At 64.6% G+C, this 10,455-nt stretch overlaps 2 protein-coding genes and 1 long non-coding RNA gene across 5 annotated transcripts; 2 read left to right on the forward strand and 1 right to left on the reverse strand.

Moving 5' to 3' along the window:
* Positions 1–77: 77 nt before the first annotated feature.
* On the forward strand, positions 78–6,383 carry GPD1 (glycerol-3-phosphate dehydrogenase 1). Of its 2 annotated transcripts, none has more exons than XM_039387703.1 (8): positions 78–178; positions 946–1,123; positions 2,222–2,293; positions 2,686–2,824; positions 3,682–3,794; positions 4,100–4,333; positions 4,582–4,688; positions 4,931–6,383. In XM_039387703.1, exons 1-8 carry the CDS (start codon positions 138–140, stop codon positions 5,025–5,027), a joined length of 981 nt encoding a protein of 326 aa, XP_039243637.1. In that variant the 5' UTR covers positions 78–137; the 3' UTR covers positions 5,028–6,383. The 2 variants fall into 2 exon arrangements, with proteins under 2 accessions (XP_039243637.1, XP_027594172.1); XM_027738371.2 differs by having other exon boundaries at positions 79–178; positions 2,153–2,293.
* A 493-nt stretch (positions 6,384–6,876) lies between these two features.
* On the reverse strand, positions 6,877–8,382 carry LOC120324545. The gene is made up of 2 exons (XR_005565928.1): positions 8,346–8,382; positions 6,877–7,289 (listed from the first exon to the last, which is right to left on the reverse strand). It is a non-coding gene; the product is annotated as an uncharacterized LOC120324545 (long non-coding RNA).
* Positions 8,383–8,548: 166 nt separating this feature from the next.
* LOC113993743 (cytochrome c oxidase assembly protein COX14 homolog) lies at positions 8,549–10,384 on the forward strand. Of its 2 annotated transcripts, XM_039387699.1 has the most exons (3): positions 8,549–8,592; positions 9,651–9,832; positions 9,863–10,384. In XM_039387699.1, the coding sequence occupies exon 2, from the start codon at positions 9,659–9,661 to the stop codon at positions 9,818–9,820; it is 162 nt and encodes a 53-aa protein (XP_039243633.1). In that variant the 5' UTR covers positions 8,549–8,592; positions 9,651–9,658; the 3' UTR covers positions 9,821–9,832; positions 9,863–10,384. The 2 variants fall into 2 exon arrangements, with proteins under 2 accessions (XP_039243633.1, XP_027587994.1); XM_027732193.2 differs by having other exon boundaries at positions 8,557–8,592; positions 9,651–10,384.
* Positions 10,385–10,455: the final 71 nt, after the last annotated feature.

A 10,455-nucleotide genomic window follows, 5' to 3' on the forward strand; every position in this document is an offset into this window, starting at 1 on the left:
GAGCCCCGGCCGTGCCCGCGGTGCCCCCGGGGCGAGGCGGGGCCGGGGGCGGACCGGGGGCCGCCCCTGCTCCGGGGCGCCCTTGAAATAGCGGGCGGCGGGTCCGGCTCCCGCAGCGCCCCGGTCCTGGCACCACCATGGGTGGCAAGAAGGTTTGCATCGTGGGCTCCGGCAACTGGTGAGCACACCGGGATCACCCCGGGTCCCCCGGGCCAGCACAGCGCGGTCCCTTGTCCCCCCCGGTGGCACCGGGTCCCAGGGTGAGCAGTGGTGCCCTGGAATCCTCGGTGCCCTGGGCTCCCCTTGTGCCCTGGGCTCCCCGGTGCCCTGAGATCCTCGGTGCCCTGGAATCCTCGGTGCCCTGTGCTCCCCCGGTGCCCTGGGCTCCCCGGTGGCACCAGGTCCCAGGGTGAGCAGCGGTGCCCTGGGCTACCCCGTGCCCTGGGCTCCCTGGTGCCCTGGGATCCCTCAGTGCCCTGGGCTCCCCGGTGGCACCAGGTCCCAGGGTGAGCAGCAGTGCCCTGGGTTCCCCAGTACCCTGGGATCCCTCTGTGCCCTGGGCTCCCTGGTGCCCTGGAATCCTCGGTGCCCTGGGCTCCCCAGTGCCCTGGGATCCCTCTGTGCCCTGGGCTCCCTGGTGCCCTGGAATCCTCTGTGCAGTGCCCTGGGATCCCTCTGTGCCCTGGGCTCCCCCGTGCCCTGGGCTCCCCCATGCCCTGGGCTCCTTGGTGCCCTGAGCTCCCCGGTGTCCTGGGCTCCCCCATGCCCTGGTCTCCCCCATGTCCTGTGCTCCCCCGTGCCCTGTGCTCTCCGGTGCCCTGGGCTCCCCCGTGCCCTGGGCTCCCCCATGCCCTGGTCTCCCCCATGTCCTGTGCTCCCCCGTGCCCTGTGCTCTCCGGTGCCCTGTGCTCCCCCGGTGCCCACGGCCCCGCTGTGCCCATGCAGGGGCTCTGCCATCGCCAAGATCGTGGGTGCCAACGCGGCGCGGCTGAGCGGCTTCGAGAGCCAGGTGAACATGTGGGTGCTGCAGGAGGAGGTGGGCGGCCGGCGCCTCACCGACATCATCAACGCCGAGCACGAGAACGTCAAGTACCTGCCCGGGCACAAACTGCCCCCCAACGTGGTGAGCGTGGGGGCTGCCAGCTCCGGGGGGCAGAGCTGATGGCTCCGGGGGGCAGAGCTGATGGCTCCGGGGGGGCAGAGCTGATGGTTCCGGGGGGCAGAGCTGATGGCTCCGGGGGGCAGAGCTGATGGGTCCGGGGGGGCAGAGCTGATGGCTCCGGGGGGCAGAGCTGATGGCTCCGAGGGGAAAGGGGATGGCTCCAAGGGGGCAGAGCGTGTAGCCTCCGAGGGGCAGAAAGAGCTTGCGTGGCCTTGGAGGGGGGAGAGCTGATGGCTCTGAGGGGAGATCTGTGGCTCCGGGGGGCAGGCTGAATTGGATTGAGGGTGCAGCTGATGGCTCCGGGGGCAAGGTGATGGGTTCCGAGGGGGCAGAGCTGATGGCCTGAGGGGGCAGAGCTTGGGGCTCGAGGGGCAGAGCTGATGGCTTGGAGGGGGCAGAGCTGATGGCTCCGAGGGGCAAGGGGATGGCTCCAAGGGGGCAGAGCTGATGGCTCTGAGGGGCAGAGCTGATGGCTCCGAGGGGCAGAGCTGATGGCTCCGGGGGGGCAGAGCTGATGGCTTGGAGGGGGCAGAGCTGATGGCTTGGAGGGGGCAGAGCTGATGGCTCCGAGGGGGCAGAGCTGATGGCTCCGGGGGGGCAGAGCTGATGGGTCCGGGGGGCAGAGCTGATGGCTCCGAGGGGGCAGAGCTGATGGCTCCGGGGGGGCAGAGCTGATGGGTCCGAGGGGGCAGAGCTGATGGCTCCGGGGGGCTGCTGGGGTGTGAGGGAGGCGATGTGTGGGGCTCGCTGACACCCTCCTGCTGACCTTGATCCGCGTTTGGATGAGCTGCAGCCCTGGCTGCTCTCGCTGCCCACCTTTGTGTCCCCCCCCTCTCTGGCGTCCGGCGGGCTGGGCTGGAGGCCATGTGGCTGCCTCCGGGCTGGCACCATCCCGCTCTGCTCCAGCCCTTCTCCAGCCCCTGCCAGCCCTGGCAGGGACCTCGGTGCAGTGACTTCGGGCCCTTCCTTCCCTTCCCGGCCCCCGTGCAGGTGGCAGAGCCGGACCTGCTCAAAGCCTGCGCGGGGGCCGACGTGCTCCTGTTCGTGGTGCCCCACCAGTTCATCGGCAGCATCTGCGACCAGCTCAAGGGCCACGTGAAGAAAGAGGCCGTGGGGATGTCGCTCATCAAGGTGGGAGCGGGAGCCAAGGCGGGGAGGAGCTGGAAGCAGCCCGGCTAGGAATTCTGGGATTTGGGGGCAGAAATGGGCTCTGGGGTGATGGGGGGATGTGGGGAGAGTGGGGGCAGAGTCTTCGTGGGGATTTGGAGGTGCTGGTGGGGAAGGGTGAGAGCACGTGGGGGATCTGTGAGGAGCAGGGCACAGCTCAGCGCGTCGGGATCACAGTGGGAGCGTTGCAGGGCAGGGAATGGCAGGATTGGGGTCGGGGGCAGGTGTCCAGGAGGGGCTCGTGTCTCCTTGAGAAGGTGGTGATCACTCAAAGGTGGGACTCGGTGATCTCAGAGGTCTTTTCCAACCTAATTGACTCGGTGGCTCTGTGACCTCTGTCCTTGGTTGTCTCCCAGGGCGTGGACGAAGGACCAGATGGGCTGAGGCTGATCTCGGACATCATCCATGAGAAACTGGGAATAGAGATGACCGTGCTCATGGGGGCCAACCTTGCCAATGAGGTGGCAGATGAGAAGTTCTGTGAAACCACCATTGGTAAGGAGCCGTTGTCCCTCCTCGTTAGCAGCCTTCGTTTGTGACGAGAGGCAAAGTGGGGGGCACGGTGCAGCTCAAACTGCTGGCTGGGCTGGCTCTTTTCCCTGGGAAGGCAGGAGATTCCCTAGGAGCTGGCTGAGCTCATTCCCAGGGTTTATGATGGGATCACTGTTTCATTAACAACAGGGTAGTGTGGCTAAAACATTCCTGCCAGCACCGTGCCTGGCACAAGTTGAAGGGGTGGACACCATGAGGCACTTGAGGAATAAGTTCCATCCTTCATTTCCTTGGGCTTCACGGGATGCTCGCCTGGATCTCACATTATTGCCCAGCCAGGGCTGCCTGGACGTTGATCTGGTGGCTGTTCCAACACCCTCCACACTGTTGGGAACCGTGCACGGAGCCAAAACCAACACAACAGCTTGCTGGGTTAGGGGCTGTGGGATTCAAAGTGTCTGTGTTTAGTGAAACAACAGCCAGCACGCTGGGCAGGAGGCCGGGGAGGTGGAACAGAGCCCACAGTCCCTGTGAACACACAGGACCCCCACAGGACACCAGGCTCCAACCCCAGATCTGCAGCCTTTGAAGATGCCTTTAACCTGCTGGGCAGGTCATTTGTGTCTTGCCTGACGAAGCTGCAGGGGTTGTCCCTGCCCTCCGGGAGTGCCAAGGCTGAGCGTTGCTTATCTGTCAGGCCGTGTGTGCCTGGCTCTTGGGGGACCTGCAAATGTTTGGCCACGTCCATCGGTTGGGCAATAGGTTCCTGTCCCTGAATGAGCTGCAGGGGAGGAGAGCACGGTCCTACCTCGGGGTTTTTCCCCATCATCTTCCTCCTCCTCCTCCCTTTGTCTCCTCAGGCTGCAAGAACACGAAGTACGGGCAGATGCTGAAGGAGCTGATGCAGACCCCCAACTTCCGAGTGTCGGTGGTGCAGGAAGCCGACACCGTGGAGATCTGTGGGGCTCTCAAGGTGGGCGTGCAGGGCTTGGCCAGCAGAGCCTGGGGGGGCCTGCAGGGCTCTGCAGGGAGCTCTGGGGAGGAGGCTGCCAGGGGAGGAGGCTGCCAGGGGAACGGACCCCACTGTGGCTGCTGAGACCTTTGAGGCAAAGGCCAGACTTTGGAGGGACCTGTCCTGTCCAGCTGCTTGGAGGGATGATGGGCACTGGCACAGGCGGGAGCTTGTGCTCAGGATCCCCACACGAGCCAAATCGTGGGCACAGCAAAGCCCTGAGCTCCGCTGGGAACAGATCCCTCCACGTTCCCGCCGTTTTCCAGAACGTGGTGGCCGTGGGAGCCGGGTTCTGCGACGGGCTGGGCTACGGCGACAACACCAAGGCCGCCGTGATCCGCCTGGGGCTGATGGAGATGATTGGCTTTGCCAAACTCTTCTGCAAGGGCCCCGTCACCCCCACCACCTTCCTGGAGAGCTGCGGGGTCGCCGACCTCATCACCACCTGCTACGGGGGCCGCAACCGCAAGGTCGCCGAGGCTTTCGCCAAGACGGGGAAGGTGAGCGGGGCTGGGAGCAGCTGGTGTTGAGGAGGTGTGTGTGTGGAGCTGTGCCAGGGCAGGGTCAGGCTGGATCCCAGGGAAAGGTTCTTCCCCCAGAGGGTGGCTGGGCGCTGAACAGGCTCCCCAGGGCAGCGGGCACGGCCCCAAGGCTGCCAGAGCTCCAGGAGGGTTCGGACAACGCCCTCAGGGACAGGGTGGGATTGTCGGGGTTGCAGGCCCAGCTCCTCACTGCTGGGTTGTTTCAGTCCATCGAGCAGCTGGAGAAGGAGATGCTGAATGGGCAGAAGCTGCAGGGCCCCCAGACGTCTGCTGAGCTGCATCGGATCCTCAAGAGCAAGAACATGGTGGAGAAGTGAGTGCTGGAATCTGCTGGGCTGGGGCTGCGACCCTTTCCTGCAGCAGCAGAGGAAACCCCCCCCTTGGTGTCTCAGCTGTTCAGGGCGATCCGTGCACTGCCCACATCATGCCAGCCGGGCAGGATTCCTGCTGGATGGGGCCCAGTGCCACTGTCCCACCTGCTCCTGCTCGTCAGGGCGGCAGTTGAGGTGCTCTGACCCTGCCAGCTGTGGTGTCTCTGTGTCCGTCTGCCCGCAGGTTCCCCCTCTTCACCGCCGTGTATCGGATCTGCTACGAGGGCAAACCTGTCACTGACTTCACCAAGTGCCTCCAGAGCCACCCTGAGCACATGTGAGGGGCTCTGCCCGCCAGGCCGCCGGCCCTGCTGAGACGCGCAGAGACTCCTGCCCACCCCAGCCCGACCTGCTGCCACAGCTTTGTGAGGAGTCCGGGTCTCCTGGGAGCCTTGGCAGGGTGCTGGAAGGGCAGAGGGTCCCTTCCCCAGCCCTGGACACTGCCAGCCTGAGCCTGGCACAGAGGTACCTGCTGACCTCCCTCTCTCTGTGAAGGGCTCGTTTAGTTTCTGCCGCTCTCTAAGGTCTGCCCCGAGCGGGACTGAGCATCTTCCTCCTTCCACTTCCTCCTGCTGTGATGGATTCAGCTCTGGGAAGGACTCTGTCGTGGTTGATACGGGCTGGGAGGACAAACAGTGCCCCAAATCCTCCCTCTTAGCCCCACGGGGCCACTTTGGGTGACACCAGCCCTTCCCTGCCTGCTGCTGCTGCTGCTGCTGCTTTTGGCCTCCCTGCCTGGTGGAGAGGGCACAGTCCCCTGCCAGGCTCCACCCGCTGAGCAAAGCTCCTCAGGACTCCCAGAGGTGCTGAGAACCTTCTTTCTAAGCAGCACCAGTGCCAGGCGATGGCATTCCTTGCCACCCTGCCATGTGCTGCTTCCCGAGCCACCCCCAGCTGCTCCTGCTGACCCAGTGCTGCTCCACAGCTCCAGAGGGACACTTTGGGGCTTGTTTGTTCAGAGCTTTTGCTCTCGCAATCCCACCTGGCCCCTGCCCCGGGGAACTCCCCTGTTGTCACAGGTTTGCCTGTGCGAATTCCACGCCCCGCTGACTTCTCTCCCTGTCCCACTTCGTCCTCTGGGGCTTGGCACTGCAGGGACCAACTGCCCCCAAGTCTCTGTGCCCCCTGCCTTGTACCTGCAGAGCCAGGGGGTGGGTACAGGGCACCTGGGTCGTGTTGCTGTTAAATAAATGACCCACAGCCACACTTTGCCCTCTCTGGCTCGCTTCAGCCTGTGCTTTTAGCCTGCTCTGTGCTCCCACGTGGGACTGGCCGGGAGCTGAGGAGCAGGTCCCACGCCTTCCCTGCCGTGGGGATGCTGCAAACTGCCCGCTGGCACAGGGGCAGGAATGGGCATGTGATCCACGACAGGTACAGGACAGGACAGAGGTCTGGGGCCTCACGCTGGGCCTGTGAAACTTGCCCCTTGTCCAGGCAGGTGCCACGTGTCCCCCTGCTCCTCTGGAGCTGGCGGTGTTTGCTCAAGGCCAGCGTGTCCAGCAGTCACTGATCCTGCCTGGGCTGGAATTCTGGAATGCTGGAGTGCTGCAGGGCTCCCCGTGCCCCCCATTCGGGCCTCTGACGGGTGTTGTGCTTTTAAACTGGCAATAAACATGGAGAGGAGAGGGGAGATGCTCTCCCTGCTCTGCGGCTCCGGTGCGTCGCTGCCGTTGGGTTGGTGCCTGCTGGACTCGCCGAGCGCTCAGAACAGGGCACTGCCCGTTCCATCCTGGCTCTGCCCCCTCCCGTGCTGTCCCAGAAACAGCCAGAATGTCCCTGCAGGTCCCTGTTTATGTCACACAGTGTCCCACTTGCTTTGTCTCAGCGGCGGTTCCAGGATTAAAGTTTGGCCGCGGGACCACGGCGGGCCGGGACTGCGGCGTTGAGCCGGGTCCGGAGTCCTCACCTGGGGCCTGCAGGAGCCGGGCCAGGACCCCACTGTGCCCCACACACCCCGGGCCTCCCCTCCTCTGATGTCCTGGCTCTGCACGCCGTGGGGTTTTATTCATCTCTTCCCAGCTGCTCTGCCCTGGGTGTCTCTGAAGGTGCCTCGTACCGAGTGACCTTTGCAGGGCTCCGAGCCCTGCGCTCGGCGTCTTGTGAGGGGAATTTAATCTGCTGGCACTGCTCTTGTTTCTGTGCCTTTTATTAGCCACGTTTTCTCACCAGGCGCTCGGCGACCTTTAAATTCAGGGAGCCGGCACGGCCTCCTCTGCCGAGGAGCTCATTTGAGCTTGGAGGGAGGATAAAGGAAGTCCAGCGTGTTCCTGCAGGGCTGGCACGACTTGTAGTTCCCTTTGTCTTCGAGTGCTTTCAGGAGTCCGAGTGTTTGGACATGAGGCTCGTGCAGGAAAGAGGATCCCCGAGCTCTGCTCCCAGAGTCCTGTCAGCACCTGCCTGGAGCTGCAGCAGGATCCAGCGGGGAGTTGGGTTTAGCTGGGAGCTCCTCGGAGGTGGAAACGCTTCGTGCACCCCCCTCGTGCGGGGTTTCTTTGGCTCTGCCGGTGCCAGAGTCCCTGCAGAGCTTTGCTCCCGAGTCTCACCTGGGGGGGACCAGCACACGGATCTCTCGCTTTCAGACACCCCACACTGGAGCTCCGGAGCTATAAAAAGTCTCTTCCCTTTGCCATTTGGAATTATGTTCTGCAGGCTCAGCACATCCCGGCGCTGCAGCCCCGGGAGCTGCTGCTGGTGCGGGAAGGACGAGGAGAGGGGGGAAAGGGTGACTGTGGCAGCCTCGGAGCTCCAGGGAGCCCTGGACGGAGCAGGGCTGGGACAGCGGAGGGCAAACGCTGGGAAGGAGCTGAGGGAATGGAGCAGCTGCCGAGGGGGCTTGGGGGAAGGAGGCTCTGGGCTGGGGGCACACCAGGGACCCTGGGCAGGCACCGGGACCCTCGGGGAGGCACTGGGATCACTGGGATGGCACTGGGATCATTGGGATGGCACTGGGATCATTGGAATGGCCCTGGGACCCTTGTGAAAGCACTGGGATCATTGGGATGGCACTGGGATCATTGGGATGGTACTGGACCCTTGTGAAGGCACTGGGACCCTTGTGAAGGCACTGGGACCCTCAGGGTGTCACTGGAGCCCTTGGGAAGGCACCAGGACACTGGGGAAGGCACTGGGACCCTCAGGGAGGCACTGGGGCCCTTGGGAGAACACTGGGATCGTTGGGATGGCACTGGGACCCTTGTGAAAGCACTGGGATCATTGGGATGGCACTGGGATCATTGGGATGGCCCTGGGACCCTTGTGAAAGCACTGGGATCATTGGGATGGCACTGGGATCACTGGGATGGTACTGGGACCCTTGTGAAAGCACTGGGATCATTGGGATGGCACTGGGATCATTGGGATGGCACTGGGACCCTTGGGAAGACACTGGGACCATCAGGATAGCACTGGGACCCTTGGGAAGGCAGCAGGGCACTGGGGAAGGCAGCAGGACCCCCAGGATGGCACCGAAGCCCTCAGGATGGCACCAGGCCCCTGGGATGGCACCAGGCCCCTCAGGATGGCACCAGGGCCCTTGCGAAGCCCCTGGGACTCTTGAGAAGGCATTGGCACCCTCATGATGGCTTCGGATGGTACCGCACCTCCAAGTCCCGGGGCTGCAGGGAGCAGAGGGGGGGGCCGGGCAGGTGCAGCGATGGCGGCCTGAGGGAGGGAGCGAGGGGTGGGGGGGGGGGAGAGCGGCTGTGGGGGCGCCGCCGCCAGGGGGCGCCGCGGGGCGCCGCGCGGACTTCCCGCGCCGCGTGACGTTCCGACACACGTGACTCCCTCCCGGGAGGGAGGGGCCGGGCACGTGACAGCGGCGGGACACGTGACACGGAGCGGGAGCGGGTGAGTCCGGAGGGACGGGACGGGATGGGGTGGGATGGGATGGGATTGGATGGGATGGGGTGCGGTGGGATAGGGAGGGACGAGACGGGAAGGGCGCTGCCGGCCCCGCTCACCGCCGCCCTCCTGGAAGCCCGTGGTGCGGTCAATGGCGTCCCCGCCGTTCAATACTTATTGATCACCGGTCTTATTGATCACCGACCTGAGGGGTTTTTTTGGGGGATGCTGCGGGACCGGGGGGGGGGGGGGAGCGGCTGACCCACGTGAGGGCTGGAGAACTGGGGCGGAGAGAAGGCTAATGAGCTGTTAGAATTCATTAGGATAACCTAATGAGGTTATTCCGGCAAGGGCAAGCGCGGGGTCCTGTACTCGCGGAGGAGCAACCCCAAGTACGAGCACTGGGAAACGACCCCAAGTACCGGCACAGGTTGGGGGGCTGACCTGCTGCTCTATGGAGGAGGACCTGGGGGTCAAGGTGACAGTGTGACCCGGGGCCAGGGAAGGCGGTGGGATCCTGGGGTGCGTCAGGAAGAGCGTTGCCAGCAGGCCAGGGAGGGGATCCTGCCCCTCTGCTCGGACCTGGCGAGGCACATCTGGAGTTCTGGGCTCCTCTGGAGAGGAAAGTCAAGGAACTACTGGGGAGGGTCCCAGTGGGGTCTGGAGCACGTCTCTGATGAGGAGACACGGAGGGAGCTGGGCTTGGTTAGTCTGGAAAGGGAGGAGTGAGAGGGGATCCCATTAGTGTGTACAAACATCTCCAGGGTGGTGTATAAACATCTCCAAGTGTCAGGATGGTGCCAGGCTCTTCTCAGTGGTGCTCAGCCACAGGACAAGGAGCAATGGCCATAAACTAAACCCCAGGAAGTTCCACCTTAACACGAGGAAGAACTTCCCGTGGAGGGTGGCAGAGCCCCGGAACAGCTGCCCGGGGAGGGCTCGGGGTCCCCCCCTCTCTGGGGACATCCCAAACCCCCCTGGACGTGTTCCAGGTGACCCTGGCTGGGCTGGGGGATCTCCAGGGGTCCCTGGCGGTCCCGTGACGGTGTGATTCCCCCCCGCAGGCACAGCCATGGTGTCGGGCAAGCAGCTGGCAGACTTTGGCTACAAGGCCTTCTCGGGCTCCATGATGCTGCTGACGCTCTACGCGGGGTACCTGTGCAGCGTCCGCGTCCAGAGGATGCTCCAGCACCGCCGGGAGCGGGAGGAGAACACGCCTGGCCCCCAGAGCTGAGCCTGGGCTGGCGCTGGCACCGGGCCTGGCAGCTGGGACCAGCCTGGCACCGGGCCTGGCAGCTGGGACCGGCCTGGCACCGGGTTTGGCAGCTGGGACCAGCCTGGCACCGGGTTTGGCAGCTGAGACCAGCCCCATGCCCAGCCTTGGGAGCTGAGCTGGGACTGGGACCAGCCCCAGGAGCTCAGTCTGGCCTGGGACTGGTCCTGCACCCAGTCTGGGACTGGGATGAGCCCCAGGAGCTGAGCTGGGACTGGGACCAGCCCCAGGAGCTCAGTCTGGCCTGGGACTGGTCCTGCACCCAGTCTGGGACTGGGACCGGCCCCAGGAGCTGAGCTGGGCCCAGTGAACTGAGCCTGGCCTGGGACTGGTCCTGCACCCAATCTGGGACTGGGACCAGCCCCTGGAGCTGAGCTGGGACAGGGACCAGCCCCAGGAGCTCAGTCTGACCCGGGACTGGTCCTGCACCCAGTCTGGGACTGGGATGAGCCCCAGGAGCTGAGCTGGGACTGGTCCTGCAGCCAATCTGGGACTGGGACCAGCCCCTGGAGCTGAGCTGGGACTGGTCCCAGTCTGCAACTGGAATCAACCCCAGGAGCTGAGCTGGGACTGGTCCTGCACCCAATCTGCAACTG

Source organism: Pipra filicauda, unplaced genomic scaffold, assembly GCF_003945595.2.
Source record: "Pipra filicauda isolate LSUMZ 115617 unplaced genomic scaffold, ASM394559v2 scaffold582_size373904_pilon, whole genome shotgun sequence".
Classification (NCBI taxonomy): Eukaryota; Metazoa; Chordata; class Aves; order Passeriformes; family Pipridae; genus Pipra; species Pipra filicauda.

What these genes read in the sequence shown, in the direction of transcription:
- GPD1 (XM_027738371.2), top strand. Translation starts at nt 138, where the DNA reads ATGGGTGGCAAGAAGGTTTGCATCGTGGGCTCCGGCAACTG. An exon ending in ACAAACTGCCCCCCAACGTG is followed by an intron (nt 1,124 to 2,152) that starts GTGAGCGTGGGG and finishes GCCCCCGTGCAG; the next exon opens with GTGGCAGAGCCGGACCTGCT. An exon ending in GTTCTGTGAAACCACCATTG is followed by an intron (nt 2,825 to 3,681) that starts GTAAGGAGCCGT and finishes TTGTCTCCTCAG; the next exon opens with GCTGCAAGAACACGAAGTAC.
- LOC113993743 (XM_039387699.1), top strand. Translation starts at nt 9,659, where the DNA reads ATGGTGTCGGGCAAGCAGCTGGCAGACTTTGGCTACAAGGCCTTCTCG.